We start from the raw sequence: 24,252 nt of genomic DNA, 5'->3' as shown, positions 1-24,252 counted from the left end.
GCAACAGGTACCTTCCCCCCCTGTGCCATCTCCATCTCCATGGCCTCACTAAGTAACTCTAAATAAGCTTTGGGAAGTCTCAGCACCGACTTATGATTTTACCTTATGATTAAGTAAAAAAAAAAAAAATTCCGGTCCAGGAAGACACGAATTCATTGTGGTAGTTTTATTGCATATGGACCATGTTTTACAAAGGAAAAGTTGGGGGTGCCACGGAGCAATTTACTAGACAGCATTTAATGAAAGGAAATAAAGTTGCAACTGACGTGTGGCCTGCTGTCCTGGGCGGGGCCAGCCTATAGCACTTTCTAAACACGCCCGTCACCTGTTGTACCCCCCCCCCCCCATCCACACCACCTCTTCCTGGCCCCGCCCACTGTCAATTTAGCCAACGCCGAGTCGAGGCCAGGAGAGGCTCCGCCCCACGACGCGGTGAGGTCGCCTCCTAGCGGCCACAGCAAGGAGTCCGCAAGCGCAGCCCTCGGCTGACCCTCGGGTCGTCGGGGTCATGGGCACCTCCGAGACCGCACCGCCGCCGTTCGCGCGCGTCGCCCCGGCGCTCTTCATCGGGAACGCGCGAGCCGCGGGCGCGACGGAGCTGCTGGTGCGCGCGGGCATCACTCTGTGCGTCAACGTCTCCCGCCAGCAGCCCGGGCCGCGCGCGCCCGGAGTGGCCGAGCTGCGCGTGCCCGTGTTCGACGACCCGGCGGAAGACCTGCTGACGCACCTGGAGCCCACCTGTGCCGCCATGGAGGCCGCGGTGCGCGACGGCGGCGCCTGCCTCGTGTACTGCAAGAACGGCCGCAGCCGCTCTGCCGCCGTCTGCACCGCCTATCTCATGCGCCACCGCGGCCACAGCCTGGAGCGCGCCTTCCAGGTGCCAGCGTCCAGGGGCGGGTCTTCCGGGGCGGGCCCCCACATAGAGAGGTTCTTCCGGGGCGGGCGGGCCCAGCCCACCCTTCACTCTCCCTCGGGGCGGAGCCTCTGCTCCGGGGACTCTCCCTCTCGCTCACCGTAGCTTTCTTGATTGTAGATGGTGAAGAGCGCTCGCCCGGTAGCCGAGCCCAATATGGGTTTCTGGGCTCAGCTGCAGAAGTTTGAACAGAACCTCCAGGTCCAGGCCCTCCTGCCCCGGGAACCCGCTGATCCCGAGTAAGCCGCCCCCTTCAGCGGCTGGGTGGCCAGGTGTCTACACTACAAGGCGTTTCTTCCCTCTTTCCAATAGGCAATGGCATCGGGTTTTGCCCCCTCTTGGTGGCAGTCCAGGAGTGTCTGCTGAAGAGGGGGGCTTCGTTTATTCATCAGGTTTGGGTCAAATACAAACCAGCGAAGTTTTAGGTAGAGAACTCACGTTAGGGATGGATGAGTCTGGGGCGCTTACGAGAGTTGATAGGGAGTGACAGACCAGAGTCCTAGCTTGCTGCCTCCTCCCAGGGATTGCCTGGCCTTGCAAGCAGAACTTCGTGCCCCCTGGACTTTTTTCTTGTCCCTTCTTAGGTAGGGGCTTAGAGTCTCCCAGCAGGAGGTCCGGAGCCCACCATTTTTAATCTTACAGCTGCTGTGCGGTGGGAGGAGGGCATCTGTCCACCTCCCCACCGCCTTACTTAACCTGTATCAATGCCTAGCATTGTCAAGCTGCCATTATACACTGTGTATTATTCTCCCCAGCTGGCAGGCAGGCCCGTCAGTTGTCACCTTGTGTTCAGACACAGCCTCTTAGACATTGTTTCCTTAAGAGCCCTGGAAACTTTGTTACCATTTAAAGAAGTAGTGAGGGAATAGCAAAGACAAACCCGGGCTAGGTGTGTGAATTACAGATGTGTGGCCACTGGTAAATTTGCCAACAAATATAAATCCGTGAATAAAATCCCAGAGTTTATATTTATGGTTTCCCTTTTCTACTTCTCCTGCTTATGGTCTCTGGGGCCAGAGTAGTCCATTTGCATCAGCTTCTTGAAGGTCGTGGTCTGTCTCCCGGTTTTGCCCCTAAAGAGACTAAAGGGTTTGGTCATGTCTGCCTCTATGCAGTGAGACATACTTGGGTCCCCAGATGGAGGGTTCTCCCTTAGAATGAATAATGAAACCGTCTCACTTAGCTGAACCCAAGGTTGAGGGGACGTGAGGCACACAGTTCATGATCAAGGCACTGGGGTGCTAGCGAGCACTGCCTCCCCCACCTGACCCCGCACTTCTAGTTTCTGACTGTAATGAACAAATCCTTCAGCAGTCACTGGTTCAAAGTGTTCGCTACACTTTGAGGGAATACCTAGCCCTAAAGGTGTGATCAGCTGGCATTGTCCATGCCAGGACTGCTGCACAAGCTGGCTCATCTGACCACCGAGCTTCCTCCACCAGGTCCCATATGTTCATTCCTTAAAGGAGCCACTGCTACTCCCCCCCCCACACACACACACACTCAGCCATTGTGGCTACAGTGACTTGCAGAGAACAAGGCTCCAGGCCCAGGTCCCCCCACCCCCAGTGTGCATAGCCAACCCCTGGTTCACAACACCTTCCGAGAGGCCACTGCCCTCCCACCAGGACAGGGCATACTTCCTAACCTAATGACTAGAGTCAGGTCACCTAAAGGTGACAAACATGCAAGGGACATACTGCCCAGGTCAGCTGGAAGGATATCTGTGGAGTATACCAGGTGCTTTTTATTCCACCATGCCTGTAGTTTTGGCATGACCCCACTTTCAAACCTCTGCCCCAGGGAGGATAGGACACCCACCCCACCCCCACCCCTGCCAAACACTTTTCTTCTGGGGCTTGGGGTATAACACTGACTGAAACCACAAGGGGACACTCAAGGTAGCTTATCAGTGTTAGAGGGACAGGGTCTTTGACTGGACACCATTTGAGGGCTTGGAGTTTGCAGTCAGTCTCCTGACTCCACCAAACAAATTGTCCTCTTGGTCTCGAAAGAAGTGTGTTGGCTCCTTATGTAAACACGGGGTGGAGGCACATCCAGCCCCACTCTTAGAAGTGGAATAGCTGGGTCAAGGCTGTCCCCACATCACCCCTTCTGTTTGTGGAATGGAGTATCACCAGAACCAGACAGATATAACCCCAAACCCTGGGGGTCCAATTTGAGAGAACCCTACAATCTACATCAAGAAGGACAAAAGGAACCCAGGCCATCGGGATTGAGAATGTCTTCTAGGATAGCCTGGTGGACAGGCCACTGGACACCAGAAAGTGGCAGTAACCTTAACGCCAGGTCTCTTCACTCTTTATTTTTTAGACAGGATGTCAGTACCCCATGCTGGCCTCACACACTCCACATAGAGCCAAGGATGACTGTGAACATCCGATGCCTTTGTCTCCCGACTGTTGGAATGCCAAGTGCTTTCCACCAAGCCCAGTCTTTCTCCCTCTCATCCTTGCCTCAGGGTCACAGCATGAGCCTTGGAGTTCTTCCGGAGTCTGAAATGGGGGCCCCATGGATTGCCAGCTAAGAGTGCACACAAAGACGTGAGGGGCTACTGCTAAAGGAAGCCATGTTTCAGTGTTTATGCTGCACCTGTGGCTTATTCACCACTGACCTGTGCCTCTCACCTGTGGAAGGTGGGCAGGGCCACTTGATTTACGTCTGGGGAGATTGGAAGCCCCTCTCCTTCAGAATCTATGCCTGCCTCCTGCCGTAGATGGCAGGACACCTCTGTCCACCTTGGTCCTGTACTGGACGGCTCAACCTTTGAGTAGCCTTGCTGCTCTAGCCTAACATGTTCCTGCAGCCCCTTAGATTGGAGCTGAGACAGAACTGCGTTCAGCAGTGTTATCTCTACTACACACACACACACCTCTACAGCAATAAAGTCGACCCTAAAACATGGCCATTGCAACTGACAGCGTCTCTTTAAGCTTAATTTGGATCTAAATAGCCACACCTGCATGGGCTCTGTACTTGACAGCCTCGCGTCTTCCCGAGCCGCTCGGCACCACCTGGCCACGGTACAAACCAACCGGAGGACTCACGAGGGAATCGCGTCAGCGGAACCACAAGAATCGTTCCCGAAGTAAGAGGACCGACTGCCAAGGTGCCGCCGGCGTCCCTGGGAAAGCGACGGTCCCGCCTCCAAGGCTGTCCTCCGAGCCGTAACGAGCGAGCGCAGAGCGCAAGCTGAGGACGCGCAGCCGCCCCGGGTGTTCCAGTCTCGCTCTCCGCTGCACCGCTCGCACCGCTCCGGCGCACAGGCCCCGGGGCCGTACACAGCGCCCCCGGCGGCGGCCGAGCCCAGCCCGAGCGGGGCGGCGCACGGCGCGGGGCCGGGCCGGGCGGCTCCCGGCGCGACTTCCTGTTGTGCCCGCGCCCCGCCGCAGCCGCCACCGCCAAGGCCGCCGCCGCCGCCCGGGGTCCCTCGCCCACTGCCCGCGGCCTGCAGCGGCCGCCGCCCATGGATTTCACCTAGCGCCGGTGGCCATGGCGGCACAGTGCTGCTGCCGCAAGGCGCCCGGTGCCGAAGCGGCACCCGCCCGCCCGCCGCCCGAGCCGCCGCCCGCCCTGGACGTGGCCTCGGCCTCCAGCGCGCAGCTCTTCCGCCTCCGCCACCTGCAGCTCGGCCTGGAGCTGCGGCCCGAGGCGCGCGAACTGGCCGGCTGCCTCGTACTGGAGCTGTGCGCGCTGCGGCCCGCGCCCCGCGCGCTCGTGCTCGACGCGCACCCGGCCCTGCGCCTGCATTCGGTCTCGTTCCGCCGCGCCCCTGCCGCCTCCGAGTTGCCCTGCACCTTCGCCTTTCCTGTCCCCGGGTTGGGGCCCCCGCTGCCCGCTTTCGCAAATACGTCTGACGCGGAGTCCGCCGGTTGCCCTCTGGCCTTCAGGTTGGACCCATTCACCGATTATGGCTCCTCGCTGACAGTCACACTGCCACCCGAACTGCAGGCGCACCAGCCCTTCCAGGTCATCCTGCGCTACACCTCCACGGACGCCCCCGCAGTGAGTCCCGCCCGGGTGGGCGTCGGGCCGGTGGGTGGTCGGCGGGGCTCTGCAGGCACCCCTCGCTTTACTGCCGGGTCAGGTGATGTTAATCCGCACCCTGCTTCTGGGACACCTGCAGGGGAGCGAGGGGCAGCCTGGCCCTGGAGTCCTCCCCAGGTACCCACGGTAATTCCCAGATGTTGCCTGCAAGTTCTTGGGACCTTTGAGTGGAGCCCCAGGGCCAGCCCCGGTGGACAGTAGAGCTACTCAATAGCATGTTTCTTGGGGCTGGGGGGGACTTCCCATCAGGGATTACGCCCCTATCTGGGTACAAGAGCAGCTTCTGGTGGCCCCTTGCTAAGCCAGCTGTAAGATTCCAGTACTGAGGGATCTTCTGGGAGTGTCTGCTACAGAAGGGTCAGCCTATGACCTGGCCCTTCAGATGACTTGAGGACACCCGGCTCTGTTCTCTACAGGTGGAATGAGAGACAGTAGGTGGCACAGAGGCCTTCCTTTGTAGCCTGTGATGCTTGGGCTTTTTGCTCCCCGAGCTGGGTTGTGACATGCTGGGGCAGGTGCGCCCCACCTCCCAGTAGACACACAGCGCTCTACCGAGGCTTTCTGTACAGGGTGCCCACCATCCCACAGGCCCTGATGGGAAAGCAAAATGTCGGGCAAAGGCCGTGGCACCACAACCAGTGGGTTTGCAGACTGGAGCAGGACCTTTGACTCCAGAGGCACGATGCCTCCCTCCAGCTCCCCAGGCAGTAGAGTGCTCATGTGACATCTGCCATGGCTACATAGCACACAGGCAGCTCTGCAGGGCCCTTGGAAAGTCCATCTGCCACTACCTGGGGAGCACGAATAAACAGGCCAGTGGCCGCAAAGGAACAAGGTGACCTCTGGGCAGCAAAAGACCAGATGGGATTCACATCTGCGGGCTTCCTGCACCCTTCTCGGGAGTTTTGATTGGCACGTGCCACCTCTTCCCAGAGTCCCTGCCACATGCTGCCACCTGGTCTGCAGGGCTTCGCCCTCTGTCTGCCGTGGTCCTGTGGGGCCTCTGCAGGTACTGGGACTGCTTCTTAGCACGTCTGATGAAAACTGAGGGGCAGGCTGCTTCCTGGCTTCTACCTGCGAATATGTACCATATGTGCTTGCTCTGCTCGTTGACAGCAAAGACGTGGGAGCGGAGCCCTCATTGGACTGCAGTAGACAAGGCTAGTGGGCAAGGGTGGCCCTGATGTGTGGGGCTGTGGTTGTTCCGGACAGGGACGCACTGCAGGGTCCTCATGGACAGGGCCTCCAGAGGGACAAAGCTCACCCACACCCGTGGAAGCAGATTGGCCCCTAACCTCAGGCACCTACTGTTTGTTGCACCTGAGCATTGAGTGGCTCAGGGCTTACATCCATGTCTGCCCCGTGCTTAGTGAGGATGTAGCAGGAGACCCTACTCCAGGGGCGGCAGATTGGAGGTGCTACAGATTCTAGGGCTCCTCTGCACCCCAGCCCTTCTTTCCCACCCCTACAGGAACAGCTTTTTTCCTGCCCTTCAGTATCTGAGTTGGTTGACCCATTCCTTATCCATCAATCAGCTGCTGTGCTCTGGGACAGGAGCCTTCCACCTTTGGGGCAGGGCTCAGTCCATTCCATCCCTCTGATGTCTGGGAAAGGCAGCCTGCCCACTACATAGGGTGAGAGGTAGGCAGAGCCTGGGGGTTCAGTGGAAGAGAAGCGGGTTGTACTGCCCCTGAAGTGTAGCTGGTATAAGGGGAGGAGGTAGAGACTGAAGAGCATTTGGGAGTATGTTCTCCAAAAGTGGATCAAGAACCCGCTCTCAACAGGATCCACTGCAGGGACAATCCTACATTCAGGTCCCTGGGTCCTAGGCCCTGGAGGCTACATTTTGGAACTAGTTCCCCAGCAGAAAAGGAAGACACATCTGGAAATTTGCTGTGGGGAGAAGACAGTGATGGGGCAGACAGACTTTGGAAGAAATCCATAAATGCTGGCAGAGACCTGACTACATGGCAAGCAACCCACTCTGACAGGAAGCCTCCTAGGTGTTGAGTCTGTGGGGCAGCATCCGTCTCTAGATCTGTTGGGACAGGGATCTCTCCCAGGTCTAGGATCTGTGGATTAGGCATACTCCCGGATCTGTGGGGCAAGGCATTACTCCCCAATTCTTGGGTCTTTGGGAAAGACACATCTAGGGTCAATATGAAGACAGTACCCCAGATCCTAGGGTCTGTGGCAGTTTCCACTGCCACCACCCCCTGTCTGGGGTCTGTGGGCAAGCACTTACCTTCGTCCCCAGCTCTAGAGTAGGCAGTCAAGGCCCCTGGCCTGGGGTCTGTGGGGACAGGCATTCCACACAGCTCTGGGGTCTGAAAGCAGGCATTTCTTTCTGGGTCTGGGATGGATGACTCCCCACACACACGAGGTCTGCGGAACAAGCAGCCTCACCACTATCCCTCATCAGGGGTCTGCCCCGCTGACTCTTGGCTCTGTTCCTCGTAATGACAGGCAGCCTTGGCAGAACACTTGTCCACTCGTGAAGAAGTGTCGGGGGTGTTTCCTATCTGTATTCCTGAGAGGACCCATATGCCCTTGATCACCAGAACGAAACATTCACTTTGTTTCAACATTCCTGCTGTCCTAGCAGGGGTAGCGTGGGGCAGACACTGCTTTGTAGCTGGAACTCCTCAGTGGGGCGGGACCTGGTCTGGACATCTGAAGATTCAGAATGTCTCAACAGCCATGGCTGGGAAGGAGGTTGGCTAGGCCAGGGACCTAGAGGGCGGGCAGAGCGGGTGGCAGCAGTTACTGGGATTGCTCTTTGCCACAGCCTGTGCACTGATCTTGGAGGCCTTCCCCTTAACACTCCTGTCATATCAGATCTCCATATCTAGCCTCCGCTCTGGCCAGCACTGGGACTGACCCCTCTACGCCCCTCTATGCCCCTCTATGCCCATGTAAGGAAGCACTTGTTTCCCATGTTTCCCTGTTCCTAAATTCAGATTAGCTACCAACCTGTGGGAATTTGAACCCAGGCACTCTGACTGTTCCTCAGTTCCCCTTTAGAAGTTCAGCTAATACCATGGTGGGCATTTTCCTCTTTTCTTAGGCAGTTCTGGGAGATACCGTGGGCCAGCTCCAGACATGTGGCCTCCTGTCTGGAACAAGGTTGCTTGGTGTGTCTGGCACACACAAACTGGGTTGACAGTTCCTGCCAGGGGAGGGGAGTGAGTGTGCCAGGCGGGCAGGTGAAGCCTGCAGGAGCAGCTGTGGACCTGTAGCGAAAACAGCAAGAGCCCTGGACCAGGTGACAGCATGTGCTTATGTTTCACCTTGCCCGCAGATCTGGTGGCTGGACCCAGAGCTGACCTATGGCAATGCCAAGCCTTTCGTCTTCACCCAGGGCCACTCTGTGTGCAACCGCTCCTTCTTCCCGTGCTTCGATACGCCCGCCGTCAAGTGCACCTACTCAGCCGTTGTCAAGGTCAGAATCGCGGCTGGGGTTGTTTCTGCCTCCTGTGGGCATTGTAAGAGGCTGGCGCTTACAGCAAGCCTGCAGATGAGTTCTGGCCCACCTCCTTGCATTCTTCTGCCTAGACTAGGACCCCAGCTGCTAAAGGCCATTGTCTTAGCGGGACAGTCATGCAGAGAAGCCAGAGACAGGCCTTATGGAGGTCGGGTGCAGGGACCACGGTACAGCACCAATGAGGACATACTTGACAGTTGGGTTCCGGGACCTCTGGATCCACAGGAACCTGATGGGGTTTCTTGAGTTAGAGCCAAAGCATGGCAACTTTGAACTGAGAAGATTTGGGGTTCCAGTGTGTGGTCTTCTGAAGGGGACACAGTTTCTGTGAGGTTGTGAGGGCTTCCTTATGGATATGGGGTTCCTCAACCTGGATTGTGGTGGTGCCTTCTGGATGATGGAGAGCTCCCTGATGGGGCCATAAGGTTCCCTGTCACAGACACGGGGTCCTCTGACTTGAGTTGTCTGATGAGTCATCCTTCCGAAGTGTCGTTCCCTTTCCTGGGAGGTGGTTGCATCCTGTAGGCTGCCAGTCCTCAGCCTAGCCCCTTGCAGGCCCCACTAGGGGTACAGGTGCTGATGAGTGCGACGCGGAGCGTGTACGTGGAGGAGGAAGGCGTCTACCACTTCCACATGGAGCATCCTGTACCTGCCTACCTCGTGGCTCTTGTGGCCGGAGACCTCAAGCCAGCAGACATTGGGCCCAGGTAAAGCCCCCTCTGCATCCTGCTGCACTGTCCTGGGCAGCTGGACCTCAGGAAGAGCCCAGAACTCACGCACATGACTACCATACCTCTTTGAGAACACACTGCATTCAGACATACAATTAAATGATGCATCCAGTGCCCTGCCTAGCAGTCTGCCATCACTCCCAGGGCTACCACACAACCAGATGCACCCTCCTGTCCGTACTAGTTCCTTCAGTTCATTGACAAAAGGATCGGAGTAGATATTGGGTTTATTATGCGGTTCCCCTACTATTGTGGCAAGGGTTACATCCAGGGAGCAGGGCCAGACAAGGCAGAGGGAGGATCCAGTGGGGTAACTAAGGTCCAGGCTTGTCTGCCTCAGCCTACCTTCTCTGCCTTGTGACAGGAGCCGTGTGTGGGCTGAGCCATGCCTCCTGCCCACAGCCACCAGCAAGCTATCCGGTGTTGTGGAACAGTGGCTGAGTGCCGCGGAGCGACTATACGGGCCGTACATGTGGGGCAGGTATGTCCTGTCCCCTGGCTTTGCCACTGGCTTTACTCTTTCCCTCAGAGAAAGACTGGAAACTCCTTGTCTAACCCCGGTTCCCTGTCCTCTGTCTCCTGGGAAGAAAGTGGTACTGCGGGGCTGGGCTGCCATCCCAGGTGGAGAATATAGTTGTGGGCTTGGTGAGTTGTGATCAGAGCCCTTCCTTTCCTCACCTTGCAACCATGGACACAGATATGACATCGTTTTCCTGCCACCCTCCTTCCCCATCGTTGCCATGGAGAATCCGTGCCTCACCTTTATCATCTCCTCCATCCTTGAGAGTGATGAGTTCCTGGTGATTGATGTCATCCATGAGGTGGCCCACAGCTGGTTCGGCAATGCTGTCACCAATGCCACTTGGGAGGAGATGTGGCTGAGTGAGGGCCTGGCCACCTATGCACAGCGCCGCATCACCACAGAGACCTATGGTATTATCTGGGGCAGCCACGGCAAGGGTGGAGTAGCCTTGGGCCCTCTTAGGTACCAATTGTAAGGGGCACAGAGCCCTGCCTAGCCTCCAGCTTGACAGGGTCTAACGGTCTCTGGGACTGGGTGGTGGGTAGAGTGTGACAACCCTGCTGTAGATGCTCCCACCTCCCTGACCGCCACCTTCTCTCTACTATGACTTCACTCAGGGGCTGCTTTCACCTGCCTAGAGACAGCCTTCCGCCTGGACGCCCTGCATAGGCAGATGCGGCTTCTTGGGGAGGACAGTCCAGTTAGCAAGTTGCAGGTCAAGCTAGAACCAGGTACTCTCTACTCCAGGCTCACTGGGAACCCATGCATGGCATCCACAGGTCCTCCTTTCCTGCTATCCACTTGCCCTGCTGGGGTCCCTCTACATCACCATACCTGAATTCCTTCCAAGGTCAGGCTGGGTGTCCTTAGCCCCAGGGAAAACCTCTCAGGTGCCCTTGGCTTGCCATAACCCCACAGGGTCTGAGCACTGATTGCCACGGGGCAGAGCAAGCACAAACCACTGTATACCCAGGATGCTGGTACTCATATAAGGGACTGTGGCCCTCCCCCTTGCCCACTCCTCAGCTCCACACTACCGCCCCAGCCCCAAATGAAGGACATAGTCAAGTGGCATCCCAGACAAGGTGTTTCCCTGCAGGAGTGAACCCCAGCCACCTGATGAACCTGTTCACCTATGAGAAGGGCTACTGTTTCGTATACTACCTGTCCCAGCTCTGTGGAGATCCCCAGCGCTTTGATGACTTTCTCCGAGTAAGCGCATGGGCCCTACCACCTCCTGTCCAAAACAGCTTCCAGCTGGCAGACTTGCCCCTTCTCTAGGAAGAAGGGACTTGGCCTTCTGAGGCACTGTCCCCTCCTTCTCCTACCCTTTCAGCAGGGCCTGTGGGCCACCTGGACTGTGATGCGCATCTTTAGAAGATGTCTCAGTGTACCAGCCCCGCTCTGCCAGAGCTAAACACCCCAGCCTTCCATACCTGCTAAGGCCCTGCCCCTCATCTCACAGGCCTATGTGGAGAAATACAAATTCACCAGCGTGGTGGCCCAGGACCTGCTGGACTCCTTCTTGAGCTTCTTTCCTGAACTGAAGGAGCAGAGCGTGGACTGCCGGGCAGGTGAGGCCACCTACCCTGCTACAGGCACAAGGGCGGGGAACAAGATGGTATCCGTGACTGGAGGAAAGTTTGTCAACCCCAACTGCACTGTGTTAGGCTCTAGGTCAGGATGCCCTGAGAGTAAAGGGGAGTCTGTACCTCCTAACCTAAAGGACCATGGCAAGGAGATGGGGTGACAGGGGCTTCCTGGAAGAGGCGGCCCCTAGGCTAAGCAGGCCAAGCTATGCTAGGGAAGAGCTATGGAAAGAATATGCAAATTTCCTAGAGGAGGATCAGCAAGGTGGTGGGATTGGCTCTGGGACCCTGTCTATGCATAGTAGGGGTCTCCTCGGGGGCCTGGGGACCAAAGGAGACACTGGAGGAACTGGATATCCAGAGAGAAATTAAAGTTTGCTAGAGGATTTCAAGGCCTAGGAATGGTGACCCCAAGTTTGGAAGGTATATACGTGCACAGTGGGATTGGTAGGGGTCCTCCGAGTCCATGTGCTTTTCTGAATGGTGCAGAGCAGAGCAGAGCCTCCTTGGCCTCAGTGCTGGATTCAGGACAGGCTTGTAGCAGGTAGAGAATCCTCTGGTGACCAGCCCGAGCTTCCTGACTTCCCTGTGTCCTGCGTAGGAGCCCCCTACGGGCTCTAAGGGGAAAGCACAAACTTCTGGGAAACTCTTATATTCTTTGAGGGCTCTGGGTCCTAGAAGAGACCACCTGCCCGGGGTACCCTCTGGGCTTGGAGTCTCCCTGGCAGGCTGCTCCAGTGGCCCCTTCCCCAGCCCAGGCAGGGACCGCAGGCCTGGTCTTCCTGCAGGGTTGGAGTTCGAGCGCTGGCTCAATGCCACAGGCCCACCACTGGCTGAGCCAGACCTGTCTCAGGGGTCCAGCCTCACCCGGCCTGTAGAGGCCCTCTTCCAGCTGTGGACTGCGGAGCCTCTGGAGCAAGCAACAGCTTCAGCCAGTGCCATTGACATCTCCAAGTGGAGGACCTTCCAGACAGCGCTCTTCCTGGACCGACTGCTAGATGGATCCCCGTTGCCCCAGGGTGGGTCCCCCAGTCAACAGGGTAGCCTGGGGAAGGGATGTGGCTCCGGCCCAGCCCTGACCTGCCCACCACCCCACAGAGGTGGTGATGAGCCTGTCCAAATGCTACTCATCCCTGCTGGACTCCATGAATGCTGAGATCCGCATCCGCTGGCTGCAGATCGTTGTCCGCAATGACTACTATCCTGATCTCCACAGGGTCCGCCGTTTTCTGGAGAACCAGGTGCAGCTACATGCCCGGGACATGACGGGGAGAGGGGAGGGGACAGCCTCTCCTCAGGGGCCCATCTCACCCCATCAGAGTGGAGTTCAGGCCACTCAGGCAGACCAGGCATGTCCTGGAGAGGGGACTGGAAGCCCACAGACCCAAAAGTTAGAGTAGAGAGGCCACAGCACAGGTGAGACGGGAGAAGAATGCAAAACTAGTTCAGAGTGGCCTGAACTCCAGCATGGGGAAAATTTGGGTCTCCACTGGCATCAGCCTTGAGCTAGTTGGACTTAAGGCCTGTAGGCATCACTTTCCATGTCTGGGTACATGGGCCAGCCAAGCTTCTCAGGCATCCCTATTCCTTGCCCAGTCCTTCCACCCCAAACTCTCCGACAGTCAGAGGGAGAGGTGAGGGTGAGACTGATGAGGGCATTGTAGTCTTCCTGAGCAGCTGGGGCACATCTGGATCTGGGTGGCGGAAGGCGCACAGGGAGCCTGCTAGTGTGACCAGATGCTTTCCACAGATGTCACGCATGTACACCATCCCCCTGTATGAGGACCTCTGCACCGGTGCCCTCAAGTCCTTCGCACTGGAGGTCTTCTACCAGACACAGGGCCGGCTACATCCCAACTTACGCAGAACCATCCAGCAGATCCTGTCCCAGGGACTAGGCCCCAGTGCTGAGCCCAGTGCAGAAACCAGCACAGAGTTGGGCAGTGCTGAGGCAGACACGAACCCAGACTCGCCAGCCCTGCTACTCGGGGACGAGGCCCCCAGTAGCACCATCTCTCTCAGGGACGTCAATGTGTCTGCCTAGCCTTGGTGACTGACCCTCAACCTCCCAGACACCACGATTGTGCCTTCTGTGGTCCGGGCGCCATGACTGCGCCTTGGCTCTGGCCACGAGCTCTGCCCAGGACCATAATCCCCTCCTACTGGCACCAGGCCAGAGGCTTGGAAAAAGGATCTTGTGTCCATTGAGGCCTATGGACCAGGGCCCACCCTGTCCCTACTCTCTTGCACCGCGGGGCCCAGGGCTGGCCCATACCCACCATGCCTCCTGTCTCAACACTGACAGCCATGCCTCACCCTGGAGCCAGCATCTTCTGAACACTGCCCTGGGGACAGTGACCCCAGCAGTCCCACAGCAACAACCACAATGTGCCTTACACATGCCAGAGACCCAGGATGCATGGCCCTGGAAGTGTGCTTTCCTGCAGAGCCCTGTGTCTGGCCCCAGGGCTCGACTTGCTTGAGGGACAGTGGACAGAGGGCAAGGACACAGGCATTCCATCAGTGCAGGGGCAGGGAACAGAAGGAGAGAATGGACCTCTCAAGCAGGTCTCCGTCTCTGCACCTGGAGTCCAGGCCTGTCCATGTGGCTACCTGGGTACCATTGGTGCTCTCTGTGCCTGCCTGCTCGGAGAGGCACTAGGCTGTGGGCTTCAGCCTGGGACCACTGCAGCAGGAACCACGGTGACTGTCCCATTAAATCTCCACTTTGCAGACCCGACCTTCCTTCCTGTTTGTCACTACCCCATCTTTTGCACCTGCCCAGCTGCCATGGTAGGGCTGAAAGAGATGAGAACTGGTCACAGGAGTCATGGTCATAGCCTGTCCCCATAGACAGACGGCGAGAGAGAGAGAGAGAGAGAGAGAGAGAGAGAGAGAGAGAGAGAGAGAGAGAGAGAGGTGAGAACCTACCCTAGAGACCGAAATGGGGAACAGTAGATGACCCCTTGTTCTCTGCTCCTCAATCAGACCTTGACTGAACATGGCCTCTTCAGGACCCTAAAGAGGCTGTTTGTCTCCTTCATTCTGGACTTTCACCTCTGTGACTCTGACCACACCCCTGCCTTCTGGCACTGGGGCACCCAGACCTCCACAACCAGAGTGCAAGGGGGGTGTGAGTGACAGGGATTGGTTGGGAATGCTGAGACTGAACTCTAGCCTGGCAAGCTATGGGGTTAGCCGTCTCTACTGACTAAGGCTCTATCCCATTCAAGAATGAGACCCATCCCTCACAACCAGCAGAGGGCAGAGGAGACAACAGCAGCGACACCTTACAGAAGAAATACAGGAGAAAGGTGCTACTGTTCTCACTGCTGGAACAGTGGCAGAAACAATAATTTGCTTTGGCTGTTTTTTAGGCCTTAGTGGCAGGGAAGGAATGGCAGCGAGAGAAGCTTGGCAGTGGGGGCTTGTTGGGATTCCTCAGTTCTACACAGCGGAGACAGCAGTTCAGGCAAATATAACTCAAAAACCAGCCCCTAGGGACCTATTTCCACCAGCCAGGCCCCATCTCCTAAAGGTTCCATAGCCTTCAAAGTAGCGCCATAAACGGATGGTCTGGTGTTCCAGATCTGAGCCTGGGTTGGGGGCAGGAGGCGCTCTTAGATGTAAAACATAATGGGAGGCTTGAGTGGGGGGGGAGCATCTGATTTTAAGCACCAGTAGGTGGCATAACCAAGAGTCCTGGATATTCCACTCAGCTTTGCCCTCTGGCTGAGGTGCCACCATCCAGAGGGCCAACCTGAAGATGTCCACACAGCCCTCTTCAATGGCAGAACTGCTTTCAACTCGTTCCTGCTAAGACTGCTTTCAAGCCTGCCACCACAAACTCATCTGGGCTTCTCATTGACAATACAAGTTGACACCTGTGTGGTCTCCCAGAGCATGGATTCCAGTTTCTGGGTACCCCCACTGTACCCACAGTGTCCTCCAGATGCTCCTTAGATCTGTACAAAGTCAAATTACTCCCAGAAGTTCCAGCCATGAAGGGGTGCCTACCTAGAATGCCATCCTTAATGTTGATCCGCCGTGGCTCTGCATGCCGTTAGAGCTACAGAGGATCACACTTTCAACCGCATCCTTGCCATTTCCGGTCTTCATCTGTGCCCTTTCTCCAGCTGGCAAAGCTGGACTGCCTTGGATCTCTTCCCTGTCATATCTTGCTAGGGCAGCCTGTAGCTGTCACTCACAGCCAGTGTTTCCCAGCTTCCTCTACTGTGCCTACCCGACTCTGCCATACTCTCTCCGCCTTGCCAGTCATCATCCATCACAGGTGGGCTTCAGATGTTTTGCCCTCACGTTCCCATGACAAACCAACATTTCAAACCCCAGTGTTTGCTGCCATCCACAGCGTACCCGTCAGTACTACATGCCCAGTGTCCTGCTGGTCAGCATCTCTCCTCTGGGAGGTCTCTGCATTAGAGGCTAACTTATACCCAACACAGACAATGGTGAGAGCCACACAGGGATGGTGGGGGTATGTTGTCTTTTTCTCCCTCTGGGGCTACCCAGGGACCTGTGCTGGTGGAGGGGATTTCAAGTATTTCCAGGCAATGTGCCAGAGAATAAAAGCTATAGAGGGTCACGTACCATTTCTACCCCTATAGCCCACCCTGACTGTGCCTAGGAGTATTTAGCAGGTAATACCAGTTAAGGAGCGGAGGTTGAAAGGTTGGGGGATATGTACATTTCAAAAGAGTAGGGATGAGCTAGGCATGTAGGAGCATGGATAATGAAGCTGTGGGTAAGGATTAAAAAAATAAAAATGGACCAGGGCCTGGAGAGATGGCTTAGTGGTTTAGAGCACAGACTTGGTTTTCCTGAGGACCCAGGTTCCATCCCAACACTCAGCATAGCTACTTGCAACTGTAACTCCAGTCCCAGGAGATCTGACACCCTCTTCTGACCTCTGTAGATATCAGACACACACATGGTGTGCAGATGTTTAAACCAAACACTCATACACGTAAAATAAATTTAAAAACATTTTAGAGGCCAGGCTCCTGATGGAAGAGACTGAAATCCACAGAGACCTGAAGCCTGCCTGAGGCAGTGGTATGAAGAGATGGTGAGTGTCTAGAACCTTTGCCCAGGTCCTTAGGGCCCAGATCAAGTTTTCTGAGGCCTTTCATCGGGCCATGTCCTGTGCAGTCTGGAATGTCCATTAGCGCTCTCCTCCACAGAGACTTGGAAAGTCTTCTGGAGAAGTTCTGGCATAAGGACAAAGCACAAATGAGATCACCCACTGGTTAGTGCCAGCAATGCAAAGGACAGCATGGAACAAGTCAAGCTTGCACTCGAGACAGCTGGGGAACACTGGCAGAGAACTTTAGAGCACGCGGCCCACATAAACAAGAGAGGGTGTAAAACAGACTACACAGATAGGAAGGAATACGCCCTGTGAAACAGTAACAATGGTGACAAAAACGTCAGAAACCACGGACATTTCTATAAGATTTTATATATGAAACACTGGGGTTCATGATGGTGTTTCCATAGCGTATATATTATCCTCTTATTACCTTCTCATGCCCCTCTTCTCCACTAAACAAATTTCCTCCCGACCCCTTCCTTGCTCATTCCCTTCTTCCCTCCCTTCTTTATTCTACATATTAGAGAAAAAAGGTTTCTGAGTCCTTCTTTATATTCTGTGTATTTGAGTGCCTACATGTACATGGGCCATCCATCGCTCCAACAACTCCTCAGCCTTTTCCTGTTAAGAGGATAATCTCCAGTTTTATCCAATCTCCTGCCAAGGACATAGTTTCATGCTTCTCTGTGGCTGAATAGTACTGCAGCTATATTTATTCATGTTTCCTTTATCCATCCATCTGTTGATGGACATCTAGACTAATACCGTATCTTGACTGTAGTGAACAGTGCTACAGTAAACACAGATGCACAGGGTTCTCTGTTGTAGGTTGACGATATTCCTTCAGATACAAACCCAGTGGTGGCTTAGTTTCATCATCATATCGATCATTATATTTTTAAGTTTTTAAGAACTTCCACACTGGTTTCAATTGTAGCTGCACTAGTTTACATTACCTCCAGCAATTTTTGTTTGGTTGTTGATTATATTAACTATTCTGGCTGATAGAATCTCAATGTATGGTGTGTGTGTGTGTGTGTGTGTGTGTGTGTGTGTGTGTTTAGATAGCTACAGACATCAATGCAATTTTAAATTTAAATTTCCTTGATAGCTAGGGATGTTGAGATTTTTCATGTATTTATTATTTGTATTTTTTCTTACATATATTTATTTGTTTTGTCTGTGGATGCACTTGTGGCGTTGGTGCGCATGTGGAGGCCAGAATAGCCTGTGGGTGTAGGCTGTCTCCACAGATTGAACTCCAGTCTTCAGACTTGATGAAAACATCTTTACCTGCCAAGCCATCTCGCCTCCCCTGTATTTATTCTTCTGACAACTTGCTCATTTAATGACTGAATTACTTGTGTGGGGAGGGGGTTTCTGATATCTATTTATTTGGATTCTTTATAGATGCTAGGTACCATGCTGACATCCTCTCAGATGTACGGTTGGTAAAGTTTTTCCCACTCTAGGCTGTCTCTTCACTTTGTTTTATTGCTGTGCAGGAGCTTTTGATTTTTGTGCAAGTTCATCTGTCATTCTTGCCATTTCACGGGCAATGGGAGTCTTTCAGAAAGTTTTTGTCTGTGCCTAGATCTTGAAGGGTTTTCTCTAGCAGTATAACACTTCCAGGTTTTATATTGAACTCTTTGATCGGTTTTGAGCTGATTTTTGTTGAAGACAAGAGAGTGATCCACTTTCATTTTCTTACATGTGGATTTCCCCTTCCCAGCACCATTTGTTGAAGAGGCTGTCTTTTCTAGTATGTGTTCTGAGCACCTTTGTCAAAAATCAGGTGTCCGAGCAGGCAAGATGACTCAGCAGGTAAAAGTGCTTTGCCATACAAACTAGGTGACCTAGGTTCAATCCCCAGAACCCTTCTACAGGTAGAAGGAGAAAACCAACTTCACAAAGTTGTCTTCTGACCTTCCTATTTGTATATCATAGCACACACACACACACACACACACACGGGGAGGGAGAGAGATTAATCGATTAATCACATGGCTAAAAGGGTTTATTTTTGGACCCTCTATTGTATTCTACTTGTCTATGAGTCTGTTTTTGTCACTAACATACTGGCTTCTATTACCACTATGGCTCTGCGGTATAATTTAAAATCAGTGACACTGGTAACTTTGCTGTTTCTGCTCAGGGTCTTTTATGCTATCATGTGAATTTTAAGATATATTTTCTCTATTTTGTGAAGAATGTACTTGGAATTTTGATGGGAATTACAATAAATCTGCCTAGAACCATGTTAAAAATTTTAAACTGAAAATTTGTTGGAATACTCACAGTGACGTGATGAAACTCATGGGCTGGACTAGCAAGACTAGCATCCCTCAGTGGTGTCTGCTTTGGTTCTTGTTTTCAGTGTCCCTCCCTGTGCTTGAGTTCCCGTTCTGAATTCTCTGTGATAGATAGTATCCTGACTGGGTTTTGTCAACTTTGATACAGACCTAGACAAATCTGAGAAGAGGGAATCTTAATTAAGAAAAATCCCTCTGGAGGGACTGGAGAGATGGCTCAAAAGTTAAGAGCACTGGCTGCTCTTCCAGGAGTCCTAAGCCTAATTCCCAGCAACCACATGGTGGTTCACAACCATTTATAATGAGATCTGGTGCCCTCTTCTGGCATGCAGGCATACATCCAGGCAGAACACTGTGTACATAATAAATCAATCTTTAAAAAAGAAAAGAAAAATCCCTCCATATGATGGACCTGAAGGCAACTATGTGGTGTAATGTCTTGATTAAAGATTCATGTGGGAGGATCCATCTCGCTGTGGGCAGTGCCACCCTGGGCAGGTGGTTCTAGGTTGTATAAGAAAGCAGGCTGAGCAAGCCACAGGGAGCAAGCCAGTACTCCTCCATTGCCTCTGCTTTAGGTCTCTAGGTTCCTGCCCTGACTTCCTTCAATGATAAGCTATGATGTGGAAGTATAAGCAAAATAAATCCTTTCTTCTCCAAGTTGCTTATGGCCATAGGGTATGTTCAACAATAAAAACCCTAAGACCTGGGAGTGTAAGGTAAAATTAACCCTTTCCACCCGGGCAGTGGTGGCGTATGCCTTTAATCCCAGCACATGGGAGTCAGAGGCAGGTGGACTTCTGTGAGTATGAGGCCAGCCTGGTCTACAGAGCAAGTTCCTGAACAGGCTTCAAAGCTACACAGAGAAGCCCTATGTCGAAAAACCAAATAATGATGATGATGTGGTCCAGAGGGGCCTGAGGGTATTGTCTCATGCTGGCAGCTGAACTCGGTAATGTGTACAAGTCAGCCAAGTGATGCTTGTTTTGAAGGCATGAGGGGGTCATGGAAGGCAGCTAAGGCTTGACACTGTGTAGCAGGGTCAGAATCCTAGAAGACAGCCCAGGAGAGGTTATTGGTGAAGGTGCAGCCCAGTTACAGTGGAAACCCCCGCATACTGAAGATACTCAGATCCCCACACCATGGGATGAGCACCAGGGACAGCAGGGGCTGTAGAGTGGAGCTGGCCTGAGTCTGAGACATGTTCTATGTGCTACGGATCACAGAGGCAGAGAAGTGGAGCCCTCGAGTCCCAGAAGTCAGACACTGAGCTTTACACTTTGCTTTTGCTATGATTTGTGACTGTGCCTGCTTCTTCCCTGTGGGAGCAAAACATATTTTGTTTTTTTTGATTCTTATGGGAGCCTCCAGTTATGAGACTTTGGGTATTTTATAGAAACTATGAATATTTTAAAGAGACATTAGATTTATAAGTGATGGAAAGTTTTAAAGCCTGTAGAACTTTTAAAGTTATTTTTGTTTTATATGGTGTTATTAATACAAGATCTTGATCTTGGGGCTGAACAAAAAAGGAAAGGTTACAGTTGAATACTAATGTGTTTGTGTACCACGTTGACAAGGGTCAATCGTCCTGGTTGGTTTTTTCCTCAGCTTGATACAAGTTAGTCATCTGAGAAATCTTTTTTTTTTTTAGTTTTTTTTTTCAAGCCAGGGTTTCTCTGTAGCTTTTGGAGCCTGTCCTGGAACTAGCTCTTATAGACCAGGCTGGCCTCAAACTCACAGAGATCCACCTGCCTCTGCCTCCCGAGTGCTGGGATTAAAGGCGTGCGCCACCATCGCCCGGCAGAAGAGGAATCTTGAGAAAATGCCTTCATAAAATTTTCCTGTAGGAGAGCCCAGAGGGGTATTTTCTTGATCAATCGATGTTGGAGAGTCTAGCTCACTAGGTATGTGGGCTTTGGTTGTATATTTAGCAAACAACAAGCTAGCAAGAAGCAACCTTTTGTGGCTTCTGCATCAGTCCCTGCCGTGCCTGAGTTCCTGCCCCAACTTCCTTCAGTGAAAGAAATAGGGTAGTCAGAATATTCATTTTAAGGATGTGAAGACTTGCTCAGAGAGGTGATGTCCCCTGCCTGAGGTGCACAGCAGATATGTGGCTACTTCTGACCTGGAAGTGTAAGATGAAATAGAACCCTTCCTCAAGTTGCTTTTGGTCGTGGTGTTTATCATACCAACAAAGGTCTAACTAAGATAGCTTGCCTGGTTTTCTGCCTTTCCCAAAGCTGCCATGGCCTTCCTGCCCTCTATACTCCCAAGTCATTGACTGCTCTGTCTGAGCTGCAGCTTCTTCATTCATAAAATGGGAGAATAACTACCTCTGGGGCTCATACGGATCAGAATCTCAACACGTCAGCCTGGTTTAACCCTTGAAGCCCTTGGGATCTGCCCAGGTGGGCTTCTCCTCATTCTCCCCAGGGAAGATTCCAGGAAAGACAGATAGTGTCTCTGCCCCAACATTAACCGGAAGGAGTCTTCTAGCTGGAAACTGTCTGCTGAGGAAGGAGAGAAGCCCAAGCTCCCAGGACCTTAGCCCCACAGCCCCTTAAATGAGACAATTCCACAGAAGAGCAATTCATACTTGACTGCCAGTCACGCCCCAAAGCCCATAACTGCCACTATTACTCAAGACCTAGAATCTCACCTCACTACCTATACCCTGAAAAGAGCTGTGGGATCCAGGACTCCTGGTGTGCTTCTCTAGACACACGTCAGGCCCACTGAGGTGTGTGCCAGGCTCCCATCACCTCTTATACTTGGAAGGCTCTAGGATGTGCATGGTGGCAGGTGAACCTGTGACTCAGGACCTGATAACGTGGAGAACCCATAAAATCCATACTTGCCTACTATTAAGTCCCTGGCTCAAAGGTAAGGCCTTTCTCATAGAGACAAGGCACCAGGCTCATCAGCAGACAACCCACATGGGATGCTGGGTGTACACTGTCACTCTTTAGCATCCCTAAAGTGCCTTGCATTTCAGATCTGCACAAGTAACTGTGTGTGTGCCTAACCCAAGTTCAAGTCAGGATACTTTTATCCAGTTCAGTCTCATGAGCTGCTTAAACTGGTTTGTCCTCCAGACCCGCAGGACCTGGCATATTCTGTGTCTGCTGACACCTCAACCTCTAACATCTGCTGACCTGAGCTTGCTATGTCCAGGCCTGTCTGGATTTGTGATCTTCTTGCTTTCACCTCAATGCTGTAGCTACAGGGATGCTCCACACTCCAAGCTACAACTTTGCCGTTTGTGACAACTCAGCACGCTCCTTCTAGAAACCCAAGTCTCTCCTACACTGAAGCTTCAAATATTGGAATGAGTTCGTCTCTGACCCCAATGGCAAGTGTGATATACAGTTTTTAAACGACAAGAGGGCTACCTCCCTCCACTCACTCCTAGAGTCCTGATTCTCTTTGTGATGAGACCATGCCACCTGTGGTGGGTCACAAAACATGTGGCCTGCACTTCTCCCTTCTCTTGAAATTTCCTCCACCAAAAACCTGTCCTGCAAGCTTGTGCAAAGCCGAATCACGGTGGCCACACAGTGAGAAAGGAAGGCAAGCCCCAGGCAAGCCTGTAGATATGTTCAGCCTGGCCTCACACTAACCTTATGTTCTGAGAGATCCTCAATCAGAACTGCAAATGATTGCTCCCAATTCGCATCCTGAGGAAGCTGCAAGAGTGTTAGTTGTTACGTAGTAGATGGTGCAAACAAAATTCCTGTATGTCTTGCCACAAAGTTTTCAACAGAAGTTACGTCTGAAGTAACCACATGCTCAGTGAGCTCCAAACTGAGGTGACTTTATGTGACCAGCCAGAGCACTTGGCAGTATCACTGTCTGCACCAGGTTCTCAGTACCCTGGTCTTTGTCTCTGGCATGTCGCCATGTGATTACAAGCTGTCTCAGCAGCTGGAAGCACTCCAGCTGCACACGTTGGCACTTGGAGGCTGGCATGGGATACCCGTCTTTGCATCTTCTACATATCACACTAGGGAAGACCTCGACAGACAGCAGGCTACATGTGTGTGTGCCCGGCTGTTTTCTTATCTACAGCTTCATCAGAGTACCCATGAGGCAGTTTTCAGGGTTGAGAAACGGGGTGCAAAGCAGATGACTGGCCCTGGGCTCCACGGGTGGGCAGTGAGAGGAAATTCTTAGGGGCTAGGTTAAGACCTAATCTCTATCTGGGACTTGAGCTTTGCTGGATTAGGCTAGGCTGAGCTAGTATTGAGCACAGGGTTCCCAATCCGTGTCTCTTCAGCACTGCGATCACAAGAACATGCAATTGTGATCAGCTTTCTCTGCGGGTCCTAGAGATGGAACTCAGGCTCTCATGCTTCTGAAACAAGCACTTTATCTTTGACGCCATCTATCCCAAACTACTGTCTGTCTAGAGCTGGGCACACCTTCCTTTCTGAATGTATGACCTCAGAGCCAGGAAGAGGTTAGACTCCATAGATGACTTAACTTCAGAAAACAAACTGAAACCGGGGTTATTCGAAGAGGAAAGAAGCTGTATGGTAGGTCCCCAGTAAACATGGCAGCCTGTCAAAGACTATACCCTTGGCTCATTACTCCCTGTCTTCTCTGGCAGTCCCTTCACTGAGGACACCTTAACTGTCCCCTCTCCAAGACTCAGTCGCCTCTTGTTCCCCACCACTACCCTCAACCTAACCTGGGTAATCTGCAAGCTGACCCTGTTTTCTCATCCCGGTATCTCCATGGAAATGCAACGACCAGCAGAAGTGTTCAGCTGTTAGCACTCAACAGTGGACCGTATAGCGGCTCAGTAGAGGCTCTCCTGAAAAAGTCAGACTACTCCCTTGAAAAACCAGAGTAGGCAGAAAGAAGGGCTCAGCATTGGATAAAAGGTAATCAGAAAGACAAATAATAGCCGAGCAAAAGTGGCCCCGAGGGGGCAAAAATCAGGGCAGCCCTAATAGGTGGCAGGCAGCTGTCACAAGGTGAGGCTCCTTCTCCTCCCTTAACCCTGCATGAAGACGAAGCACACTTGGAGAAGCAACAGTGAACAGCCTCTGGCAGGTCCTTCCTAGGAACTGAAAGGGCCTGCCCCTGCAGGAGAGTGGATTCTCGAGCAGGATAATAGGTCACTGTTCTCGTATCCCCTCCGCACCGAGAAACTGTGAATGGAGCCGCAGGTCCAGGTGGTCGCCAACCAAACCATATGCCGGGCCATTCAGGGGCTCAAAGAAAGTTCCATCTGCATCCCACGGCCCTCTCTAGGATCCAAAGCGTCCGACACCCAACTGTTTTGAGACAAACACCCAAGCTGGGCCAGTCTCAACCCCGGTGACACCCCTGTCTCCCCAGAACACAACCACCACGGCACAAACACCAGGTCGGCCCCGGAGGAGGAACAATGGGCCTTCCCGAGCCAGGTCCTCACGGGTTCTTTCAGAACCCAGGAAGGAAACCTGCGGTTTGCCAAGTTCCCGCCTGACACCGGAAAGAGCAACGCACGCTGGGAAGTGGGCGGCTCCTGT

The 24,252-nt window shown here is 53.2% G+C and overlaps 2 protein-coding genes across 2 annotated transcripts; both read left to right on the top strand.

Annotated features, from left to right (window-relative positions):
- Positions 1 to 447: 447 nt before the first annotated feature.
- On the top strand, positions 448 to 1,881 carry Dusp28 (dual specificity phosphatase 28). Its single transcript, XM_075951399.1, has 2 exons — positions 448 to 877; positions 1,034 to 1,881. Exons 1-2 carry the CDS (start codon positions 509 to 511, stop codon positions 1,154 to 1,156), a joined length of 492 nt encoding a protein of 163 aa, XP_075807514.1. The 5' UTR covers positions 448 to 508; the 3' UTR covers positions 1,157 to 1,881.
- A 2,545-nt stretch (positions 1,882 to 4,426) lies between these two features.
- Positions 4,427 to 14,041, top strand: Rnpepl1 (arginyl aminopeptidase like 1). Its single transcript, XM_075951397.1, has 11 exons — positions 4,427 to 4,939; positions 8,283 to 8,423; positions 9,021 to 9,172; positions 9,561 to 9,677; positions 9,894 to 10,129; positions 10,337 to 10,450; positions 10,819 to 10,931; positions 11,185 to 11,293; positions 12,097 to 12,327; positions 12,407 to 12,549; positions 13,059 to 14,041. Exons 1-11 carry the CDS (start codon positions 4,427 to 4,429, stop codon positions 13,350 to 13,352), a joined length of 2,163 nt encoding a protein of 720 aa, XP_075807512.1. The 3' UTR covers positions 13,353 to 14,041.
- The last annotated feature ends 10,211 nt before the right edge of the window (positions 14,042 to 24,252 follow it).

The sequence above is a fragment of the Microtus pennsylvanicus genome, chromosome 17, assembly GCF_037038515.1.
Source record: "Microtus pennsylvanicus isolate mMicPen1 chromosome 17, mMicPen1.hap1, whole genome shotgun sequence".
NCBI lineage: Eukaryota > Metazoa > Chordata > Mammalia > Rodentia > Cricetidae > Microtus > Microtus pennsylvanicus.
The sequence above is the reverse complement of the archived record's forward strand: the minus strand, read 5'-3'. Positions and strand labels throughout refer to the sequence as shown.

Coding starts and splice junctions, on each gene's coding strand:
- Dusp28 (XM_075951399.1), top strand. CDS start 509: ATGGGCACCTCCGAGACCGCACCGCCGCCGTTCGCGCGCGTCGCCCCG. Junction 878..1,033: donor GCCTGGAGCGCGCCTTCCAG/GTGCCAGCGTCC, acceptor TCTTGATTGTAG/ATGGTGAAGAGCGCTCGCCC.
- Rnpepl1 (XM_075951397.1), top strand. CDS start 4,427: ATGGCGGCACAGTGCTGCTGCCGCAAGGCGCCCGGTGCCGAAGCGGCA. Junction 8,424..9,020: donor CCTACTCAGCCGTTGTCAAG/GTCAGAATCGCG, acceptor AGCCCCTTGCAG/GCCCCACTAGGGGTACAGGT. Junction 10,932..11,184: donor GCTTTGATGACTTTCTCCGA/GTAAGCGCATGG, acceptor CTCATCTCACAG/GCCTATGTGGAGAAATACAA.